Source organism: Doryrhamphus excisus, chromosome 11, assembly GCF_030265055.1.
Source record: "Doryrhamphus excisus isolate RoL2022-K1 chromosome 11, RoL_Dexc_1.0, whole genome shotgun sequence".
Classification (NCBI taxonomy): Eukaryota; Metazoa; Chordata; class Actinopteri; order Syngnathiformes; family Syngnathidae; genus Doryrhamphus; species Doryrhamphus excisus.
The window spans coordinates 18,560,001-18,585,962 of NC_080476.1; the positions used below are offsets into that span (position 1 = coordinate 18,560,001).

A 25,962-nucleotide genomic window follows, 5' to 3' on the forward strand; every position below is an offset into this window, starting at 1 on the left:
TGCGGCCCAGACCCTAGCTCCAGTGGCCCCTAGGTAAATTGAGTTTGAGACCCCTGATTTAAGGCTTAGTGAACGATGGGTGTAAACTTTTTGTTGTTTTTAGTTGGCCAGCCTACTTGACTTGACTTGACTTGACTCGACTTGACTTTACTAATCAAAAAAGTGTTATATCGACAAACTCTGTGTGTCTGTGAAGACTCGACTCGACTTTACTAATCAAAAAGTGTCATATCAAGAAACTCTGTGTGTCTGTGAAGACTCGACTCGACTCGACTTTACTAATCAAAAAAGTGCCATATCGAGAAACTCTGTGTGTCTGTGAAGACTCGACTCGACTCAACTTGACTTTACTAATCAAAAAAGTGTCATATTGAGAAACTATGTGTGTCTGTGAAGACTCGACTCGACTTGACTCGACTCGACTTGACTTTACAAATCAAAAAAGTGTCATATTGAGAAACTCTGTGTGTCTGTGAAGACTCGACTCGACTTGACTTTACTAATCAAAAAAGTGTCATATCGAGAAACTCTGTGTGTCTGTGAAGACTCGACTCGACTTGACTTGACTCGACTCGACTTTACTAATCAAAAAAGTGTCATATCGAGAAACTATGTGTGTCTGTGAAGACTCGACTCGACTTGACTCGACTCCACTTTACTAATCAAAAAAGTGTCATATCGAGAAACTGTGTGTCTGTGAAGACTCGACTCGACTCGACTTTACTCTACTCATCAAAAAAGTGTCATATCGAGAAACTCTGTGTGTCTGTGAAGATAAAATGAAATGATGTCTCGTTTGGTAGATAAGCGCATTGCCGTACATGGACTCAAACCCGGTGGCAAATGTTCCAGTCATAACCGTGTCAATGAAACCGTTCTAGTAATGCCTTGACGGTGCAGGTGTGCCTAATAAAATGTCCAGTGACCGAGTGAGCAATGAATGTGTGACTGTCACTTTGACTGAGTGCACAGCCAGTTCGCTTTATATTGCTGAAAGGCATTAAAGTGTGCTCAAGCAGTGTTGCAAAGATGAAAATGGAAGGTGGGGGGGGGCGGGGGGGGGGGGGGGCGTGAAACGAGACCACAGAAAGGTAGCGGCGTCATGATTTACCATGACACCTTTCCATATTTTACCTCATTTGAGATTTTTTGTTTTATTCATTTCAAGATAGCCGTGGGTATTTCATTCTATTTGGCATAGGCAAGAATATGCCACCACTTAACTTGTGGGCTATATTTCACACTGCGGTGCTGGACGTTGTGCCGGCACTTTTCCATGATAGATGGACCTCTACATGAGTGGGCGGGTGTCAGGTTCAAACTCCTGTGTCACTTGTAAATACAGTTAAATACAGAAATACAGAAGAGACACACAACAATATTCAAAGTTACTCGCAGCGATTAGAGTGAAACCACATACCCAGTGACATGCCGCTACACTCTTTTTGGGGGTGCCCACTACATGGTCATGCAACTCTAAGGGGGGGGGGCAGTTGCAGAAGATGTATTTGTTTGTCTACGTGTGTGAGAGTAATTACTTTTATTATTTTATGAGAGTGAATGTCCATATACAGTAGCGCTACTCATCCCGCCAAGGGAATCGAACAAGACGGTATTGTTATGCTGTGGGGGTCCCCACTACATGGTCATGCAACTCTAAGGGGGGGGGCAGTTGCAGAAGCTGTATTTGTTTGTTTATGTGTGTGAGAGTAATTACTTTTATTGTTTTATGAGGGTGAAAACACATACTTTTTATTCTCTCCCTACTACATGGCTGTGCAACTCTAATGGGGGGGGGGGGCAGTTGCACAAGCTGTATTAGTTTGTCTATATGTGCGTGTATACGTGAGAGTAATTACTTTTATTGTTTTACGAGTTCTTATTTTGACACATTCTTGCAGAATTAACATGAACATCTGCAGGGTTGACCTCCAGGACCTGGGGGTCGCTGGGGGGTCTCTGATCAGACACTTTCTATTGTCTAAGCAAATTGATACAAGGGTGATAACTAACATTATATTTATTCTATTTACATTTTATACTAACAGCGGGATATTCAAATTAAAAGCCTTGTCTTAAATAATTTTTGGATTACTCGCAGACTTGATATACATTATGGAGGCGGGTCTAATGACCGCGTGGGATTAGAGAAGTACGGCCTCTGGGGGGTGTTGACATGAACCGCATGGGAATTGGGGCAGTTTTGGGGCTTCCATTTCTGGGCAAGGCAGCATTAATTAAATCTCTGCTTGCTGTTGGTTTTAATGTAATTATTTCAAATGCGCAACATCGGAATAGCCGACATGCAGTGATTAGCTTTAATCCCTTTCTTTGACATGCTTGTGATTACTGCAGTATTCCGAATGTTGTGTAGTACTGGTTCTTTATTCCATCGACGAGACAATGTTTTTGTTTTCTTACCTTGTCCTTTTCCTGTCCTGCAGTTGTGCGGCTGTGGGCTGCTCGGCGTGGGCATCTGGCTGTCTGTTTCTCAGGGCAGCTTCGCCACCTTCTCGCCCTCGTTCCCTGCACTGTCGGCTGCCAACATGGTCATCGCCGTCGGTGCCATCGTCATGGTAACAGGCTTTCTGGGTTGTCTCGGCGCCATCAAAGAGAACAAGTGCCTGCTACTGAGTGTGAGTAATTTTAATTTTATGTTTTTTTTTATACTAAAGCATTTGTCAAGCTATCACGAGAGCTTGGTAACAAGATTAAACAAGATTTATGGAAATAGTATTTTTTTTTATTTGTATGACTTTCTGTCATAACCATAACATACACAATAAAGGACCAATTTGTCAGGATAATAACAGGTATAATAACAGTTATCAGCATCTTGACACAAAGTACTTACATAGAATTATGTCAGTATTACATTTATACAAGCATTAATTTGACTCACTTTGTTAAAATTACACCTTCAAAACAGTAATTATGTGCAATGTCGTCATCAGTTCATTTCATAGAAACGAAGTTAGAGTAACTTTCTACGTTATTTGACGGTCGTTAAATTAAAGTACTCTGTATCGACAATATTAATATCAACACCTGATGCCGTAAATACCCGCTAATATAACAATAACTTAAGCTGATGCTGCAGCTATGAATTCAGATGAGGGCGCTGTTTCGCTAGTCAATTCGCAACATTTTCCAGCAGGATGATGCCTTCACAAGACGTGATGTTCTGTAACCGCACATTTTGTAAATTAATCCAATCCACTTTATTTATATAACACATTTTATAAAGTTTTTTTAAAGTGCTGTACAGACTAGTAAAATAAAAGTAAAAATAAAATACAATAAATAAAGTTAAAAAAAATTGAATTTAATCAAAAAATTTAAAATAAAATAAGAAATAAAATAGTAAAATATATATTAAAATATTAAAAACAAGAAGCAAAAAAATAAAACCAATAAAAATAAAAAGAAAGAACTAAAAGACACAAGACCCATACGACTTACTACGAGTTAAAAGCCAGAAAATATAAGTGTTTTTTTAAGACGAGACTTAAATCTTTCGATGTTGGGGGCCTTTTTTTTTTACTTGGGATGGGTGAGAGAGTTCCATAGCTTGGGGCCTCGTTTTGGGTACCACAATTTTGTAAGTCCGGTACTGCAAACTTTATGTATTTTTATATTTTTAATTATTTCTTTATGTGTAAAACTGAATATAAGTTGTGTTTAATGACTATGATAGGCACTTTATAGGGTTTAGAGTCGGGGTGTTTGAGAGCCACATACTGAAAAATGAAAGGGCATCATTTAGATCAGGGGTCTCAAACACGCGGCCCACGGGCCAAATGTGGCCCGCAGGACACTAGTTTGAGGCCCGTGCAAGTTTGATACAGATGCTGTATGGTATCATGTACCCAGAAAAAATTATTACGTTTTTATTAATGTTCATGTTAAAGGTTAAATAACTGTTAATAGTTATCCTCACTATCCGTGTGGAAGTGGTAAGTTTTGGGCTATTTAAGTTGAAAGGAAATAACTTGAAGGCTACCGTTTAGGTCGCTAGCGGTCTAGTTTGCGAGTTAGCATGTGTCTCAAGACGCTGCAGTTGCGCAATATGTTGTAAATAAAAAAAGTATAAATGTGACGATAGTTTTTTTGGCATGTCTACAGGGCTCTAATAATGCTTTGTTCATTTTAATCTGAAAAAAATAATGTGGTTTCTTAAGTTTTTATTATTTGCCGTTTTATTATTATTATTATTATTATTATTTATTACTGATTGATTTTCTTTATTCTTGATTTGTTTATTTATTTTTCATCTTATTTTGTGCAGAAAAATAAAAATTAAGATATTTGAGAACAGTGGAATGTTTTATCAGAGCTTTTATTGTAGAAAATCGGAACCAAAGCAAAGGTTATTAATTTTTCTGTTTTTAATGAATGCGTTTTTTTGGGTTTTTTTTTTTTGAAAACCTGAGTCTCACCCGAATCCCTAGCTCCAGACCCCTGATTTAGATAGTCGAAGTCGGGGTGTTACAAAATCCAAACAAACCTTCAAACAGTCAATCACAATGCAGTTGTCACCGATACTGCATCCATTGTAGCAACTCTACTGGGCTAACAAAAGAAGCTAGGCTATTGTAGCCGAAATAATGCATAATTTCCATGCGGCACGGTCACAATCCAGCGACGGTTCTGTCAATCAATGTAGTTCCAATACTGTACATGCAGCACAGGATTTATACCAGAGTATAATTTATTATTCATAGCATGTCTGTCCCAGTGTTTCTCTGTTTGCCCAAAGTAGCACAAGTTAATTGTATAGGTTCACTCAGTGGAACGGCGCGGAAAAAATTGGGAATTGGACGTGGGGCTTTATGTGCTTTAGCTCAACTCTTTTAAGTCCTTGCATCAGTCAAAAAGTTCTACCAAATCTGACTGTTGGATGTGGTTTCAACAGAGAGGCTTGGAATTGGACTTTTTATGTTGTATTCGTTATTCTTCCGGTCCATACCAGCGTTCGTCTCAGTCCGGTACATAAGACATGCAGAAACTGATCTACTAGATCTAGACCCAATAACACGGTAGATCAGATCAGTCTACTTTGACGTGTACCTAATGACGAAGTTCAGGCGATGTCGAACCTGTAAAACGACCCAACGAACCAAGTCAAGGAACGTTGATCAGGGACCGCAAGAAAGGTGGGGGATCTTCGTTCCGGGATGACCGTTTTACGTGTCTCGATATCTCATGTGGTCTGATTTCTTTTCCAGTACTTCGATACTGACTAACATTCAGGCTGGTATCAGTAACTTTTCATATACAGTAAACCTCGGATATATCGGACTCGGATATATCGGAAATTCGCTCACAACGGACAGATAAAAAAGAACCGATTTTTCTGTAATGCATTTCCAATAAAAATTCATTGCATATATCGGATTTTTTAATAACGGATTTCGCCTATTTTGGACAAAATCTCCAGTCCCGTTCCAATGCATTTCCATGAAATTTCCCTCGCATATATCGGATGGCCGCATCGTGGCGCTCCGATTCGCCGAATCGTGACAGGCCGCTATACGACGTCATTTGCAGCGTTTGTAGCGTTGCCTGCGCGTCCAGGTACATTGGAAACATAGTCAAGGAAGTGCCTTTTTATAACGGATAAAATCCCATTTACGCATATACCGGATATAAATCCGATATATGCGTAAAACAAACATTTTCCGGTATACGCATATAACGGATTTTGCTTATATCGGACAAAACCAGTGGGAACAATTGAATCCGATATATCCGAGGTTTACTGTACTTTAAACAACATTTTTTTTGTTAATGTCCATCGGTTCTGTTGATGATTATGAGCGGTTTTAGTCCGCCAGATATGGTAATGGTAATGGTAATGGTTTTATTTCATTTGAACATGCATCAGATTACAATTGAGTGCATCCCATAATCAGTTCACAGTTCCACATGTCCGAAAGGAGTAGGAAGAAGCAAAGCTTATTAAATCCTACCCCTCTATCTGGTACTTTTACAATCAGTAACTGTTACATTTGTTCACTTCCTGCTTTCCATAATTTAATTTAATTATATTTAATTTAATAAAATTAAATTAAATTAAATTAAATTTAATTTAATTTAATTTAATTTAATTTAATTTAATTTAATTTAATTTAATTTAATTTAATTTAATTTAAATTAAATTAAATTAAATTAAATTAAATTAAATTAAATTAAATTAAATTAAATTAAATTAAATTAAATTATGGAAAGCAGGAAGTGAACAAATGTAACAGTTACATTTACAGTACATAACAGTTACAGTTAAATTTAATTTAATTTAATTTAATTTAATTTAATTTAATTTAATTTAATTCAATTCAATTCAATTCAATTCAATTCAATTCAATTCAATTCAATTCAATTCAATTCAATTCAATTCAATTCAATTCAATTCAATTCAATTCAATTCAATCCAATCCCTTAGACAGGATATCATCCCTGACCCATTGATGCCACGATGATACACTACAACCCTGATTCTTTACCTCTACTTTTTTTTGCGTCTCAATACACATAATATCCCCCAAAAGAGATTTTTATTGGTATATTCCAGATTTTAGGTTCACATGCCGGTTCCTTGATAAACTTGGTAAATATCGAACTCAGGGGAAGTCAAGTAAGGAGCGAAAAATCATAACTGAGGTCCAAAGCTGTGTTGGAAATTAATCACGGGACATATTAAAACCCGTTTTCCAACCGCTTACATCTTCATGAGCCCTGCGGCACTTTTGGTTCGTCTTATTTTCCCCTCACTCAGTTTTGTATAATGAGGTTACTGGGAAAAAAAAAACATTAATAGTAATCGCACTATAAATTCAGCACTTATGTTGAATTCACACTATACTGCTTTTATTATAGTATGTATAGTCGACATATTTGATGCAGTTATGAAGTACGTTGCTGGCATACAAATGATAAAATGTGTTTTGAATTTTTGGGGGGGCTTGAAGGAGCTGCCGGTGAAACAATTTTCTAAAATGGTTCTGTCTCCGTTTTTTTCCTGACAGTTTTTCATCGTCCTGCTGATAATTCTCCTGGCAGAAGTGATATTACTCATCCTGTTCTTTGTGTACTCAGATAAGGTGAGTTCAATTTGAATTGAATTGAGGTTCTGCTCTTTGTTTTTCTTTGTTAGTTTCACTTTTATCTAAAAATGACATCCCAAACATGCGTAGGAATCCAGTCTACCAAAAAATGCAAAGAACGTATGTAACATTCTATGTCAATGTCAAAGGTTAGAATCCAAAACGCGGGCTAATCCTTACCAGTTGCTACAAGCATATTTCCCATGACCCCGGTTAGGTTCAAGTTCGGTGTGCGTGCATTTGTTGACAGCAGATGACAATATTTAAAGCCGGCGACATTACCGATATCGTTGTGCTTCCATAAGATTGTTTCCATAAATAGGTCATCTTGGAGGCAACAAATGTCTTTCACACGGAGCGCTAAGCTCGGTTGTCAAGGACAAATCAATCATTGTGTTTGAACGTGGTGGGATATTAATAGCAAAGATGACAAATATCAAAACATTTCATGAAATCACATTTTTTCCCGGCGACGACGACCACATCGTGAAAAATGAAAGGGTCACTTTGATATTTTGGACAAGAAAAATGAAAGTTAAATATATTTCAAGAAAAAAAATGCATCTCAGATTTGTGATATAGGGTTGAAAAGCCTATATATATTTATATATAATATTATTTTCTCATAAAAAATATATATATTTCAATAAAAAAATGCATCTCAGATTTGTGATATAAAAAATAGGTATATACATATTTATATATAATATTATTTTCTCATCAAAAATATATATATATTAAAAAATGCATATCAGATTTGTGATATAGGGTTGAAAAGCCTATATATATTTATATATAATATTTTCTCATAAATATATATATATATTTCAAGAAAAAAATGCATCTCAGATTTGTGATATAAGGTTGAAAAGCCTATATATATTTATATATAATATTATTTTCTCATCAAAAAAATATATTTGAAAAAATGCATCTCAGATTTGTGATATAGGGTATTACAATTACAAATACAGATTAGAATTGAATGCATCCCATAATCAGTTCCCAGTTCCACATGTCCGAAAGGAGTAGGAAGAAGCAAAGCTTATTAAATCCTACCCCTCCATCTGGTACTTTTACAATCAGTAATTGTTACATTTGTTCACTTCCTGCTTTCCATAATTTAATTTAATTTAATTTAATTTAATTTAATTTAATTTAATTTAATTTAATTTAATTTAATTTAATTTAATTTAATTTAATTTAATTTAATTTAATTTAATTTAATTTAATTTAATTAAAGCACAAATACTGCGAATTTCAGAAAAAAAACAGATGGAATGATACAGGAAGCAAGAAGCAATGAAGTCTGTAAAATGAAATAATTAAAAAAATGAAAAAATCCAAAAATTAATACTTTTAAAACTATAAAATGAAAATGATTGATGAAAATTGTAATATTAATGATGTTAATAATAATGGTAATATTAATGATGATTATAATAATGGTGATAATAATAACAATAATAATGGTAATAATGATAAAGATTATAACAATAATGATAATGATAATAACAATAATAATATTCCAATGATAATAATAACGGGAAAACAAGAAGGGGTAGGAATTTATTAGCTTTTGCTTCAGCCTACTCCTTTTCGGCTTGTGATCAGATACTTGAATACAAATGTAAATAATGTAAATATATATTTTGATTGATGTAAGAAATGCACTGTAATGTTTCATATATTTGCCTAAATAAAAATAAAAAAACAAAAATATAATATACTAAAAAATAAAAATAAATATCGTTTGATGAGTTATCACGATCCCTCAGGACCGGAGCTAATTCTCCAGCGCTGCTTCGAGATGTTTGTTCATACTTAGTCTTCCAAACAGATAAAGGAATTCATTTAGCAGCCAATCCATTCTTAGATTTGGATCAGGTCTCCAGGCACACCCAGCCCGGAGCAAATATGTCTGCTGCCTTATCTCACTAATATTATTGGCTAACTTTGGTGGGGGGGGGATCTTCACCTTGATCCTAACCCAAATAGAGAGTTTGCCGTAAACTCGGAAGTCACACAAAGTTGCTCGGAAAAGAAATAGCAATGAGAATTTTCCTAAATCTGATTAACTCGGAAAACATGTTTGAATTTTTACATCAATTTTTCCAATGAATATTAACTCTGTGTTATGTCACTCCAAAGTGATGATGTTTTATTCCAAAGGGAATGTAGGGAAAATAATAATGGTGTGGTGACACTTTGGACTGAGGGATTGGAATTCCATCCATGCATCCAATTTCTATGCCGCTTATCTCTAGTAGGGTGTGAGGATGAGGAAAGGGTATGCTGGAGTTGAAAAAAAAATGCATGCTCATATTCATTCATTCATGCAAAAAAAATTGTGAAATAACTATCTTTATTATTTTTTGTAATTCATTCATTTATTCATTTTCTACCGCTTATCCTCACGATGATCGCGGGGGTGCTGGAGCCTATCCCAGCTGTCTTCGGGTGAGCGAGAGGCGGGGTACACCCTGGACTGGTGGCCAGCCAATCACAGGACACATATAGACAAACAACCATTCACACTCACATTCATACCTATGGACAATTTGGAGTCGCTAATTAACCTAGCATGTTTTTTTTTGGAATGTGGGAGGAAACCGGAATACCCGGAAAAAAACCCACGCATGTACGGGGAGAACATGCAAATTCCACACAGAGATGGCCGTGGGTGGAATTGAACCCTGGTCTCCTAGCTGTGAGGTCTGTGCGCTAACCACTTCAACTTTCAATTTTCATATTTTTTTCATTAATTTTCATTGAGGAAAACATTTTCCCCAAACAAATTTTTCCAAAAAAAATTTTTTTCCTTAATTTTGGCAACTTAAAAAAAATCCCAGCTTTTCCAATCTTTTTCCTGTTTTCCTGTTCAATTTTCATATTTTTTCATTGAGAAAAACATTTTCCCCAAACTAATTTTTCCCCCCAAAATTATTATTTTTTCCTTCATTTTGGCTACTTAAAAAAAAATCCCAGCTCTTCCGATCTTTTTCCTGTAAATTTTCTTCTGGATTTTTTTTCCCATTATATGTTGACTTTACTCTTGGAACTTTGCAACATTTCCCCTAAACTAAATTTCAACTTTATTTATTGTTTTGGTTGTTTTCTCACTATGTTATGACTATTATGACATTATTCATTCATTCATTCATTCATTTTCTAAATGAAAATTTGGAGTCGCTAATTAACCTAGCATGTTTTTTTTGGAATGTGGGAGGAAACCGGAGTACCCGGAAAGAGAAAAACGCATGCACAAGGAGAACATACAAACTCCACACAAAGATGTCCGAGGGTGGAATTGAACCCTGGTCTCCTAGCAGTGAGGTCTGCGTGCTAACCACTAGACCTCCGTGCCACCGAGCATGCTCACATTGTGGTTTTCGGAGTTGCCAATTTACGGAATCAGCAAGTATTTGGAATGTGGGAGAAAACAGGGATTCGAACCCAGGTTTTCCCGATCTCCTGACTGTGTAGCCAACATGCTAACCACTCATCCACTGTGCGGCGCATAGATATTCCGACAAAAACAAAAACAATAGCCACGTTTTTCTCTTTCCGAATGGAATCTGACGTTTCCGAAAACAATGCTATGTTGTGTAGCTTCAGGAAAACGAGTGTCCGACCAGTCTTCTTCCCGGTGTTGGAATCTGCTATGCATAAGGATCTCCTCATCCTTTGCTACAGGCTGTGATCAGAGGAATCATTAATCCTCTTCTGCTACTTGATCTCCTAATCACAAGGCATTTATTAACAAGTCTGGAAGACAAACCACAGCTGGACGCTTTTAAGCTAACATTGACAGGCGCCTGCAACCACGGTTTAGTCCTACAAAGTCAAATCGAAATTACCGTCCATTCAGTCACAATCTGTCCTAAAATTGAACAAAGCAAAAAATTTGTTCTCAATCAGAAATCACTCCACACTCTAAATCACTCTAAAAGCAATCTTCACTCACTAAATGTACTGCAAAAAAAGGCCAGTAAGGATAATTCATAATGCCGCCTACACAGAACATACTAACTCCTTATTTCTAAAATCACAAATACTTCAACTTGCTGATATAGTTCATCTTATAGTACCCCGCCTCTCGTCCGAAGACAGCTGGGATAGGCTCCAGCACCCCCCCCCCCCCCCCGACCCTCGTGAGGATAAGCGGTAGAAAATGAATGAATGAATGAACATTAGCACCAGGCTGTTTACAAATTAAAAAAAATTAAAAGTTCAGAATCGGCTGCACGGTGGTCGAGTGTTTAGCATGCAGACCTCACAGCGAGGACACCAGGGTTCGATTCCACCCTCGGCCATCTCTGTGTGGAGTTTGCATGTTCTCCCCGTGCATGAATATTAGTACCAGGCTGTTTAAAAAATTTTAAAAATTCAAAATTCTAAATTTTTTTGTTGCGTTTTGACCATTTTTATTGTTAGCGACGGAAAAATCTGATTTTCTCTTATTCAAATTTCAATTAATTATATAGAGCAATTATTTGCTTTTTTGCAATTATTTGCTTTTTTGCAAATACACTTGAATAAAAAATATGAAAAATAACATGGTGTCCAATCATCATGATTGTTATCAATGACACAAACAACTCCGGAAAATTTGATTGATCTGATTTATTTATTAAGCAATTATTTGCAATTATTTGCTTTTTTTGCAATTATTTGCTTTTTTGCAATTATTAGCTGTTTTGCAAATAATTGCTCTATATGATTAATTGAAATTTGAATAAGAGAAAATCAGATCAATCAATTTTTCCGGAGTTGTTTGTGTCATTGATAACAATCATGATGATTGGACACCATGTTATTTTTTATATATTTTTTATATTTTTTATTCAAGTGTAGTCATTAATTATATAGAGCAATTATTAGCTTTTTTGCAATTATTAGCTTTTTTGCAAATAATTGCTCTATATGATTAATTGAAATTTGAATAAGAGAAAATCAGATCAATCAATTTTTCCGGAGTTGTTTGTGTCATTGATAACAATCATGATGATTGGACACCATGTTATTTTTTTATATATTTTTTATATTTTTTATTCAAGTGTAGTCATTAATTATATAGAGCAATTATTAGCTTTTTTGCAATTATTAGCTTTTTTGCAAATAATTGCTCTATATAATTAATTGAAATTTGAATAAGAGAAAATCAGATCAATCGATTTTTCCGGAGTTCTTTGTGTCATTGATAACAATCATGATGATTGGACACCATGTTATTTTTAATTTATTTTTTTTGCAAAATTGCAAAAAAGCAAATAATTGCTCTGTATAATTAATTGAAATTTGAATAAGAGAAAATCAGATCAATCGATTTTTCCGGTGTTGTTTGTGTCATTGATAACAATCATAATGATTGGACACCATGTTATTTTTCATTTATTTTTTTTGCAAAATTGCAAAAAAAAAAACAACAAATAATTGCAAAAAAGCAAATAATGGCTCTATATAATTAATTGAAATTTGAATAAGAGAAAATCAAATCAATCGATTTTTCCGGAGTTGTTTGTGTCATTGATAACAATCATGATGATTGGACACCATGTTATTTTTCATATTTTTTTTTTTCAAAATTGCAAAAAAAAACAAAACAAATAATTGCAAAAAAGCAAATAATTGCTCTATATAATTAATTGAAATTTGAATAAGAGAAAATCAGATCAATCGATTTTTCCGGAGTTGTTTGTGTCATTGATAACAATCATGATGATTGGACACCATGTTATTTTTCATATTTTAATTTGCAAAATTGCAAAAAAAACAAAACAAATAATTGCAAAAAAGCAAATAATTGCTGTATATAATTAATTGAAATTTGAATAAGAGAAAATCAGATCAATCGATTTTTCCGGAGTTGTTTGTGTCATTGATAACAATCATGATGATTGGACACCATGTTATTTTTCATTTATTTTTTTTGCAAAATTGCAAAAAAAACAAAACAAATAATTGCAAAAAAGCAAATAATTGCTCTATATAATTAATTGAAATTTGAATAAGAGAAAATCAGATCAATCGATTTTTCCGGAGTTGTTTGTGGTAGTGATAACAATCATGATGATTGGACACCATGTTATTTTTTATATTTTTTGTGGAGTCATTCGGTCTATTTGTTCTTCGCATTCTATCCTCATTGGTGTAAAACTCAGCAATTCTCTGATGACCCATCAGACGGAATGTTCTGTATCCTTTTCAGTGTTATTTTTCATGGGGAAAAAATATATGGGTTACAACCCAAGCTCCCCAATTATCCAACTTTTGATAAAACCATCCAAAACCTGTACTGCTTTGTAAGAAAGACTCTTTAAGTCTGACTTTGCTGTGTTCAATTCCCCCTTTGCACAGCGCACTTCAGCAGCAAATGTCATCCAGAAGCTGCGCTATAATAAAGTCACGTCCTGCAGTTAGCAACCAGCTGACTCCAGCAGATGGCCCGGACCACAAACCAGATTATTGCCATCCGTCTTTAACGCCGTGACCTCATTGTTTCTCTGTCAACCCCCCCGACACGCCAAGCCAAACAGCGCTAAAGGTTTATTAGCTCACAATGCGGAAGCACAACCTGGCAAGAAGACATGTGTGGCAGGATGTAGGGCGGAAAAAAAAAAAACATTCCAGGATGGGGGAAGGTAGGGAAGGAAAGGAGTCGGGCCCAGGAGAGACAGAAGCGAGATACTGGATTAAAAATGTGAATAGAAATGAGCCTGGTGAAGTAGACCAGGACCAGTACTTGGAAATAGTTTACATGGAAGACTACAAGTGCCAAGTTCTGTCCGTTAGGGTCTGGGCAAGGCTGGGCCGCATCAAGTTTTCAAAAAAAAAAAAAAAAAAATTATTAAAAACAGAAAAATATACAAATTTTTCAGTGCTTTGGTTCCAATTTTCTACAATAAAAGCTCTGATAAAAAATTCCACTGTTCTCAAATATCTTAATTTTTATTTTTCTACACAAAATAAGATGAAAAATAAATAAATCAAGAATAAATAAAATAAATCAGTAATAAATAAATATAATAATAATAATAAAACAGAAAATAATAAAAGCTTAAGAAACCACATATAGTTGGTGCATAGACAAATTATTTTTTTCACATTAAAATTACCAAAGCATTAATAGAGCCCTGTAGACGTGACAAAACACGACTATAGTCACATTTATACTCTTTTTATTTACAACATATTGCGCAACTGCAGCGTCTTGAGACACATGCTAACTCGCAAACTAGACCGCTAGCGACCTAAACGGTAGCCTCCAAGTTATTTCCTTTCAACTTAAATCGCCAACAACTTACCACTTCCACACGGATAGGGAGGATAACTATTAACAGTTATTTAAGCTTTAACATGAACATTAATCAAACGTAATAATTTTTTCTGGGTACATGATACCATACAGCATCCATATCAAACTTGCATTAAACTTTCATATCAAGGCGGGGGCCTCAAACTAGTGTCCTGCGGGCCACATTTGGCACATTTGAAAAATGACACCGAATTTTTCTAGCTTCATTTTTTTTTAAACAGGGTTCCTATTAAAAGTATGAAAACGTATTCATGTGACTGTTACCACTGTTCTGTTTCCTTAAAGATAAAATTATGAATAACTGAAAAAAAAAAGAAAATGATTGATCTGTTTTTCGAAGTCGCTTGCTCGAGCAACTAAGATGTTTGTTTGAGAGCACACAGTGGGCGGTCCGTCCCGGAAAACATTTGGGAAAATTGATAAGTTGAATGACCAGCTCTTTCGCACCCTTTTTAGGTCCCAGATGGACCAAATCAATACGAAGCAAACACAAACAGTTTGTGCTTTGGTCCACAACATAACAGAAAAGATTTATGAATATCAAAAATAGTTGTATGACTATGGAAATGTAAAAAAATATTCACATTTGAATATGAGGCTGAAATCAGAGAATATTTGAAATTTTTTAATTAGAAGGTGTTGTTTTTTTATATCACTATAGTTGATTAATCATCGATTAATTGTTGCATTTCAGATAATACACATCTATTTACTGAGTCTGGAAAAAGTATGGAATTGTGGACATCAAATTCCGAGGAACCCTGATAAAAACATTGCACCGACATTTAATGTGACCTTTTTTGCTGTAGCCCCCCCCCCAAGTTTCTTGGAAATCCAAACTGAATTAATCACGATTAACACAATACCAATATGTTTAAACTGTAGGTACTCTAATTAGTTAGTTAGTTAGTTAGTTAGTTCGTTCCTTCCTTTGTTGGTTCGTTGGATCGTTGGTTGGTTGGTTGGTTGGTTCATTGGTTGGTTGGTTGGTTGGTTGGTTGGTTGGTTGGTTAGTTCGTTGGTTCGTTAGTTTGTTGATTGGTTCGTTGGTTGGTTGGTTTGTTGGTTCGTTTGTTGGTTCGTTCGTTCGCTCGTTCCTTCGGTCGTTTGTTCGTTTAGTTTGTTCGTTTAGTTAGTTAGTTAGTAAGACCCGCTTACTTGTAGGCTTACAGGGACTGCATATAAGCCTGGATGTCTGTATTAGGTATTGTTGTCAGGAATAAACAATCTGGTTCTCATTCTATAATTTGGTTCTTTAAGATTCTCTTATTCTCTATTCGAAACCCACTCAGGGGGGAGGATTTCTACAACTTGGCCCGTATATATGTTTTCCAGACATTTAGAAACTCAACGTTCCAAGATTACTTTGGACGAGTTAACAAATAAAACTTTCTCCTGCCATGCTTGGTGACTGATGTCTTGCATCAGTCGTCCAACAGGCAAGCACATCAGGCATGATCAATTCATGACCGTGCTTTGGAACTCCAGACCAAACATTGAGCAGTAGCAGGGGTCTTTCTCCCTTTTCCAGTTCAACCTTCTGCCTTTGGGCAATCCTGAACATGCATAGGAATTCAATATACCGTTTAATGATGTGCTATTAGCGAGCTCTGGCTCGGATTCTTTGTCTGTCTATTAGACTTTTGGAGCAGTTTACAGTTTTTTCCAGACAGCGTCTACAGTAGCCGGTAAGTGGAACCACTTTGACATGAAAAGTACAACCAGCAACGATGGAATATTTTCAGTGTGTGGTTATGCGGCTGTACTTTTTTACTGTTTTTTCTATTCGGTCAAATGTCTACCCACACATGGTAGTATGTATTTGGATTTGCAAAGACTTGAAAATATTCTCACAAATCACTAATTGCATATTACACCCCCTCCCTGTAAATATGCCATACCGAGCATTCAAAAGAGCGCAACACTGAAAAACAAGTAGGACCTTCATACATTCCCACTTTTTGCATATTACAGTAAACCTCGCATATATCGGAAATTCGCTCACAAAGAACCAATTTTTCTGTAATGCATTTCCAATAAAAATTCATTGCATATATCGCATTTTTTATAACGGATTTCGCCTATTTCGGACAAAATCTCCAGTCCCGTTCCAATGCATTTCCATGAAATTTCCCTCGCATATATCGCATGGCCGCATCGTGGCGCTCCGATTCGCCGAATCGTGACAGGCCACTATACGACGTCATTTGCAGCGTTGCCTGCGCGTCCAGGTACATTGGAAACATAGTCTGTTGAAGTGCCTTTTTATAACGGATAAAATCCGATTTACGCATATATCGGATTTATATCCGGTAAAACAGACATTTTCCGGTATACTACACATATAACGGATTTCGCTTATATCGGACAAAACCAGTGGGAACAATTGAATCCGATATATCCGAGGTTTACTGTACAATAAAATGATCAGACAGTAATTACTAATGTTATTATTAACAATCACCTTTAGTGGACAGGTACTTTGGTGCTTTCAGTCCAAAAAAAGAACAGAGTCATTAGTCATTTGTTGGTTTTGTGTAGCAAATACTGTGAAGTAAAGGTTGTCTTAGTTGTACTTTGTTTACTGTACTTTAAACAAAATTTTTTTTGTTAATGTCCATCGGTTCTGTTGATGATTATGAGCGGTTTTAGTCCGTCAGATATGGTAATGGTAATGGTAATGGTTTTATTTCATTTGAACATGCATCAACATTCCAATTGAGTGCATCCCATAATCAGTTCCCAGTTCCACATGTCCGAAAGGAGTAGGAAGAAGCAAAACTTATTAAATCCTACCCCTCCATCTGGTACTTTTACAATCACTAACTGTTACATTTGTTCACTTCCTGCTTTCCATAATCGGACATTCGGACAAAACGGACATTTTCCGGTATACGCATATAACGGATTTCGCTTATATCGGACAAAAACCAGCGGGAACAATTGAATCCGATATATCCGAGGTTTACTGTGCTACATTTTCAATGTCTTACTAATGTACGAGTAGAATAGACGCAATTCAATAAACGGAATAATAAGAGCAGAAACAAATATAGCTATACGTGTGCATCTTTTAAATAATTAGCAAGTTAGCCTCTCGGCATGCTAATGAGTAAGCAGCGAGGATCTGTGTCAGGTTCCTTGCTGGTCCCACTGTACCTGCTCCCCCAGGTGTTTACAATGTGAGTCTCCATACCGACAGTAAGGGGAGTCTTTGCTCATGAATAATTCAAGACTTGGAATGGAATTAAAAATAAATCCACATACTGTCGAGACCTTCAGATCATGCACCAAAACATCAAATATTCCCAAGATGGGTTCCACACTAAAAGAACGGACAACAAAAAACGGTATTCCAAGAAACTATCCAAAAAAAAATGCAGCACTAAGAACCTGACACAAAAATACTAATTTAATTGATATGTCTATTTCCCACCCCAACCCACCCACTAGCTTGATGTAGATGTTCTCCTCACATTTGCAATAAAAGTGACTGAAAAGATTTGAATTGTCAAATTTGATATCTTAACTTTTTTTACATCATCAACATTTTTGCAAATAAAGAGATCTTATTTGCAAAACAAAAACAAAACCCTACAACACTCAGATAAGCAAATAAGTATAGTCGATGTGAAGTAACTATCTTTATTGTTTTTCATTCATTCATTTTTACCGCTTTTCCTCACGAGGGTCGCGGGCGGGGGGGGGGGGGGCGCTGGAGCCTATCCCAGCTGCCGGGAGGCAGGGTACACCCTTGACTGGTCGCCAGCCAATCACAGGGCACATATAGACAAACAACCATTCACACTCACATTCATACCTATGGACAATTTGGAGTGGCTAATTAACCTAGCATGTTTTTTTTTGGAATGTGGGAGGAAACCGGAGTACCCGGAGAAAACCCACGTATGCACGGGGAGAACATGATGGCCGAGGGTGGAATTGAACCCTGGTCTCCTAGCTGTGAGGTCTGCATGCTAACCACTCGACCACTGTGCCGGCTTTTTTGTAATTATTATTATTATTATTTTTCAATTTATTATTTTTTATTTTTATTATTTTTCCTTTATTTATTGAGTGACGCTGAAACCAAATGAAGACAACCGAAGCCCAGTCACTTTGGCCCAGTGGGAATATCACACCTAACAGCCTAAATTATTGGATTCAACTCCACAGTGGAGATATCAAATTGGCGTAACAGGAATGATACGCCTCGGTGGAATGCTGCATCTTCAACCTTTTGAAAATACTTTCACACTTCGGAAAAAAAAAATTTGTCATTATGAGCCAATAAGTCAGTCGATGTCGTGCGCACCATCCACCGTTTGTCGCCCCTGCACAACCTGAAACTCCAATGTTCAAGTGTACAATACGCTAACTAAAACCCAGCGTGTTTGGTACGCACCAAATTTTAGAAAATACTGTAGTTTACTGTAATTTATAACAATAATTAATACGGTTGCTTCACATTGAACAACCCACAATGCATTGCAAACTCGAGTAAAAAAAACTGTATTCCGTTAATACAGTATATTACTGTTGGAAATTGGCCGTAAATTAACAGTAATTGTTATATGTCATAATATTTTCATTTTGGAGGTATGGCTGCACATTATATACTGCTTCATTGTGCTTGAGTGTCTCGATTAATTGTTGCATTTCCGATAATACGCATCTATTTACTGAGTCTGGAAAAAAGTACGGAATTGTGGACATCAAATTCCGAGGAACCCTGAAAAAACAACATTTAATGTGACCTTCTTTATATAATAATATAATATAATATTCAAATTTGAGAGGCTGAAATCAAAGAATATTTTTTAAAAATTTAATAAAAAATCTGATGCATTTTCAAATGAAATTAAACCATTGAACAACCCACAATGCATTGCAAACTCGAGTTAAAAAAAACAGTATTCTCTTAATACAGTATATTACTGTTGGAAATTAGCTGCACATTATATACTGCTTCATTGTGCTTGAGCGTCTCGATTAATTGTTGCATTTCCGATAATACAAAAAAAATATTATTATTATTATTATATATGCATGTTCAAATGAAATTAAACCATTACCATTACCATGAATAACACAAATGTTACAGTATATTACTGTTGGAAATTGGCCGTAAATTAACAGTAATTGTTATATGTCATAATATTTTTATTTTGGAGGTATAGCTGCACATTATATACTGCATCATTGTGCTTCAGTGTCTCGATTAATTGTTGCATTTCCGATAATACACATCTATTTACTGAGTCTGGAAAAAAGTACGGAATTGTGGACATCAAATTGAGAGGCTGAAATCAGAGAATATTAAAAAAAATTATTATTATTATTATTATTATTATTATTATTATTATTATTATTATTATTATTATTATTATTATTATTATTATTATTATTATTATTATTATTATATTTAATTATTACTGATTGATTGATTTTCTTTATTCTTGATTTATGTATTTTTCATCTTATTTTGTGCAGAAAAATAAATATTTGAGAACAGTGGAATGTTTTATCAGAACTTTTATTGTAGAAAATCGGAACCAAAGCACTGAAAAAGTTTGTATATTTTTCTGTTTTTAATAATTTTTTTTTTTTTTTTTTGGAAAACCTGATGCGGCCCAGCCTTGCCCAGACCCTAACGAACAATATATGCATATACATTATATATGCATGTTCAAATGAAATTAAACCATTACCATTACCATGAATAACACAAATGTTACAGTATATTACTGTTGGAAATTGGCCGTAAATTAACAGTAATTGTTATAAGTCATAATATTTTTATTTTGGAGGTATAGCTGCACATTATATAGTGCATCATTGTGCTTGAGTGTCTCACAATGTTCTCACCCCCATGTTGGTCTTCTGCAGATTATTGCTTTGTTTTATTTTTTTTTTTAAATGGGAATTTTTATACATCCATCTCGACAACCTACAGAACAGAACAGACCACAAACTCCCAACAAATTCCCAATACCCAATTAAGCAAGGCACCACTCCCGCACTTGCACAGCGCCTGGTTGCGTTTAAATTACCACAAGCTCAAATCCCCAACTGCTGAAACTTATTGTCAAAGCAAGCAAATTTTTTTGATCATATCTCGAAGTCGCTGAAATACGGTATCACAATGCTACTGAGTGTTCAGTCCAAAAAAAAAGAGTTCTTTGGTCAAAAAGATGTTATTTTTTCATCAGAATAATAGAAGCTAATGCAATGTAATTGTGTTTGTTTCCCTTGAAAGTAGAAAAATAGGTCAGAGTTGCACGACCGAATTCATTTTTTTTGCGCTGCAGTCATTTGTCTACCTCTCATTAGCCTTAAATCTGGATGGTTAGGTTTTCATGTCGGGCCTCTAACAAAGCCTTCCACGCATGAAATGAAAGAAGTCATTGGAGACCAACAAGATGGTTTTTATGTGGGATGGTATAGTAGGAGGAGGGGGGGGGGGCTCTCCAGCGACTCGGTTTTTCTTGGAGAAGTCGGTAATGAGCAAGCAGTCGCGCATAAAGACGAGATTGAAAGAAGAAACAAAGTAAGAAGCAAAGATCGATGATAAAGCTCCTCGTCTGCCTGCAGCTTCTCTACAGCCGCAAAGTTAGCAATCCGGGACTGGAAATTATACTAATCTTATTTCAAAGGATGCTCAAAATAGGATGCGTCCATGTTAAATGTTTATTCAGACAGTTACTCACAAAAAAAAAAATTATCGGTCAAAATATTTGAATGTCAATGTTAGCCTCTGTTGTTGCCACGGCAACCTCATATTGCTAAGTCAGCATATGCAGTAAGCCCTTGTAGTATCGCCGTTTATTTGTTCCAGACCCGACCGTGATGAGTTCATGTCCTAAAGTAGTCTTCTTTGCTCATGAATCAAATATTTTTCTATGACCTTCTAAATTCATTTTTTAACATCATTAGAGATCTTATTCTTTGGTAATAATTGTATTTTTTTATTTTTTATGCCTGAAAGTAGTCTTTTTTCCTTATGAATCAAATATTTTTCTATGACCTTCTAAATTTATTTTTGAACATCATTAGAGATCTTCTTATTCTTAGGTTATAATTTTATTTTTTATGCCCGAAAGTAGTATTTTTTTCCTTATGAATCAAATACTTTTTATGACCTTCTAAATTTATTTTTTAACATCATTAGAAATCTTCTTATTCTTTGGTAATAATTTTATTTTTTATGTGAATCAAATATTTTTCTATGACCTTCAAAATTCGTTTTTTAACATCATTAGAGATCTTCTTATTTTTTGGTAATAATTTTATTTTTTTTATGCCTGAAAGTAGTCTTTTTTCCTTATAAATCAAATATTTTTCTATGACCTTCTAAATTTATTTTTTAACATCATTAGAGATCTTCTTATTCTTTGGTTGTAATTGTATTTTTATGCCCGAAAGTAGTCTTTTTTCCTTATGGATCAAATATTTTAATGACCTTCTAAATTCATTTTTTAACATCATTAGAGATCTTCTTATTTTTTGGTAATAATTTTATTTTTTAATGCCCAAAAGTAGTCTTTTTTCCTTATGAATCAAATATTTTTCTATTACCTTCTAAATTTATTTTTAACATCATTAGAGATGTTCTTATTCTTTGGTAATAATTTTACTTTTTATTTTTTATGCCCGAAAGTAGTCTTTTTTCCTTATGGATCAAATATTTTTTATGACCTTCTAAATTCATTTTTTAACATCATTAGAGATCTTCTTATTTTTGGGTAATAATTTAATTTTTTATGCCCGAAAGTAGTCCTTTTTTTCCTTATGAATGAAATATTTTTCTATGACCTTCTAAATTCTTTTTTAAACATCATTAGAGATGTTCTTATTCTTTGGTAATAATTTTATTTTTTATGCCCGAAAGTAGTCTTTTTTCCTTATGAATCAAATAATTTTTCTATGACCTTCAAAATTCGTTTTTTAACATCATTAGAGATCTTCTTATTTTTTGGTAATAATTTTATTTTTTTATGCCTGAAAGTAGTCTTTTTTCCTTATAAATCAAATATTTTTCTATGACCTTCTAAATTTATTTTTTAACATCATTAGAGATCTTCTTATTCTTTGGTTGTAATTGTATTTTTATGCCCGAAAGTAGTCTTTTTTCCTTATGGATCAAATATTTTAATGACCTTCTAAATTCATTTTTTAACATCATTAGAGATCTTCTTATTTTTTGGTAATAATTTTATTTTTTAATGCCCAAAAGTAGTCTTTTTTCCTTATGAATCAAATATTTTTCTATTACCTTCTAAATTTATTTTTAACATCATTAGAGATGTTCTTATTCTTTGGTAATAATTTTACTTTTTATTTTTTATGCCCAAAAGTAGTCTTTTTTCCTTATGGATCAAATATTTTTTATGACCTTCTAAATTCATTTTTTAACATCATTAGAGATCTTCTTATTTTTGGGTAATAATTTAATTTTTTATGCCCGAAAGTAGTCCTTTTTTTCCTTATGAATGAAATATTTTTCTATGACCTTCTAAATTCTTTTTTAAACATCATTAGAGATGTTCTTATTCTTTGGTAATTATTTTATTTTTTTATGCCTGAAAGTATTCTTTTTTCCTTATGAATCAAATATTTTTCTATTACCTTCTAAATTTATTTTTTAACATTATTAGAGATCATCTTATGTTTTGGTAATAATTGTATTTTTTTATGCCCGAAAGTAGTCTTTTTTCCTTATAAATCAAATATTTTTCTATGACCTTCTAAATTCGTTTTTTAACATCATTAGAGATCTTTTTATTTTTTGGTAATAATTTTATTTTTTTATGCCCGAAAGTAGTACTTTTTCCTTATGAATGAAATATTTTTCTATGACCTTCTAAATTCATTTTTTAACATCATTAGAGATCTTCTTATTCTTTGGTTATAATTTTATTTTTTATGCCTGAAAGTAGTCTTTTTTCCTTATGAATCAATTTTTTTTCTATGACCTTCTAAATTAATTTTTTAACATCATTATAGATCTTCTTATTTTTTGGTAATAATTTTATTTTTTATGCCTGAAAGTAGTCTTTTTTCCTTATGAATCAAATATTTTTCTATTACCTTCTAAATGTATTTTTTTAACATCATTAGAGATCTTCTTATTTTTGGTAATAATTGTCTCTGTTGTTCCAGACCCGACCGTGATGAGTTCATGTCCTAAAGTAGTCTTCTTTGCTCATAAATCAAATATTTTTCTATGACCTTCTAAATTAATTTTTTAACATTATTAGCCATCTTCTTAGCTACGTTCATACTGCGGGGTATGATGCCCGATTTTGGTTTTTGGTAATAATTGTATTTTTTTGATGCTCGTTCACATTAACTAAAGTAGTCTTCATTCCTTATGAATCAAATATTTTTCTATGACCTTCTAAATTCATTTTTTAACATCATTAGAGATCATCTTATTTTTGGTAATAATTGTATTTTTTTGATGCTCGTTCACATTAACTAAAGTAGTCTTCATTCCTTATGAATCAAATATTTTTCTATTACCTTCTAAATTCATTTTTTAACATCATTAGAGATCATCTTATTTTTGGTAATAATTGTATTTTTTTAAGCTCGTTCATATTTACCATAAAAAAATCGCTTCTTTGCTCATAAATCAAATATTTTTCTATGACCTTCTAAATTCATTTTTTAACATTATTAGCGATCTTCTTGTATCTACTACTATCTCCTTGTAGTATATAGTATTTATTTGTTCCAGACCCGACCGTGATGAGTTCATGCCCTCATTTTTCAAGTCGTCTTCTTTCCTTATGAATCAAATATTTTTCTATGACCTTCTAAATTCATTTTTAACATCATTAAAGATCTTCTTATTTTTTGGTAATAATTGTATTTTTTTTATGCTCGTTCAGATTAACCATAAAAATGAGACTTGTTAGGGTGAAAGTTGTTACTGACAAAAAATAATCAAATGAAAATCAATAAATCAAATATTTTTCTATGACCTTCTAAATTCATTTTTTAACATTATTAGCAATCTTCTTAGCTATATTCATACTGCAGGGTATGATGCCCGATCCTGATATTTTTGGTTATAGTTGTATTTTTTTTTATGGCCGTTCACATTAACCACAAAAATTAGACTTGTTAGGGTGAAAGAAAATCATCCCAAAGTAAATTTTGCTGATTTTTTGCAACGGTAGTCAATGTTGTCTTAACCAAAATAATTCCACGTACATCGAATTTATATTCAAATATATCGAGGCATGAATCGCATTTGAAAAAATCAGAATTGAACCGTTCACACTGAAAAATCAAATATCACATATGAGCAGCCTCGGATATATCGGACTCGGATATATCGGAAATTCGCTCACAACGGACAGATAAAAAAGAACCGATTTTTCTGTAATGCATTTCCAATAAAAATTCATTGCATATATCAGATTTTTTATAACGGATTTCGCCTATTTCGGACAAAATCTCCAGTCCCGTTCCAATGCATTTCCATTAAATTTCCCTCGCATATATCGGATGGCCGCATCGTGGCGCTCCGATTCGCCGAATCGTGACAGGCCGCTATACGACGTCATTTGCAGCGTTTTGCAGCGTTGCCTGCGCGTCCAGGTACATTGGAAACATAGTCAAGGAAGTGCCTTTTTATAACGGATAAAATCCGATTTACGCATATACCGCATATAAATCCGATATATGCGTAAAACTGACATTTTCCGGTATACTACGCATATAACGGATTTCGATTATATCGGACAAAACCAGTGGGAACAATTGAATCCGATATATCCGAGGTATACTGTATTATGTAAATAATAGATAATACTTAGGTTGCTGCCCTTGGATGTATTTATTACAGTTATTTTTCACCAGTGTCTTGAGCCTTAAACCTAATATTTTCCAAGAGGAGGCTCAGTCCGAGGTTTACTGTACAATAAAATGATCAGACAGTAATTACTAATGTTATTATTAACAAGCACCTTTCGTGGACAGGTACTTTGGTGCTTTCAGTCCAAAAAAAGAACAGAGTCATTAGTCATTTGTTGGTTTTGTGTAGCAAATACTGTGAAGTAAAGGTTGTCTTAGTTGTAGCGAATACACGTTTTTGCATGTGACATTGACACGACACTAGGGATTCATTAGCGGTCCTAAAGTGGTGAGCCGAGACATTAAGTCTTAACTTGTAAATATCCTTGTTGTTGCGGTGTGACTAATCTGTGCCTGTGAAGCCGTGCAGTGCGGTTTTTGGGCACTGTGTGCCTATTTTCCCCCCAGTAATAATAATTACCCACACATATCTGAAGCGCCCTTCAATCTGTCGCAGCTGTTAGTCAAATCCCCCCCCCCATGGGCAAAGCAAACCGCAAGGAAGAACTAAGCCACTGATTTTTGTTTCTCATTAACACATCCAATAAGATATTAATCTCACGCTGACACGGCACGACCCTGAGCACATTGTTGGAGTTCAGTCGCAAGGAAACCGTTGTACACACTTCGCTGGAGGGCACGTTGAAGCAGCATGTAGGGTGGCGGGGGGGG

The 25,962-nt window shown here is 34.4% G+C and overlaps 1 protein-coding gene across 3 annotated transcripts in view; it reads left to right on the top strand.

The window, feature by feature from the left end:
- The window catches only part of tspan9a (tetraspanin 9a), a 324,722-nt gene that overhangs the window by 285,189 nt on the left and 13,571 nt on the right, over positions 1–25,962 (top strand). For all 3 annotated transcript variants that reach the window (XM_058086241.1, XM_058086240.1, XM_058086239.1), the window contains 2 exons: positions 2,445–2,636; positions 7,029–7,103. In XM_058086241.1, coding sequence (XP_057942224.1) covers positions 2,445–2,636; positions 7,029–7,103 — 267 coding nt within the window. The remainder of the gene's footprint in view (positions 1–2,444; positions 2,637–7,028; positions 7,104–25,962) is intronic.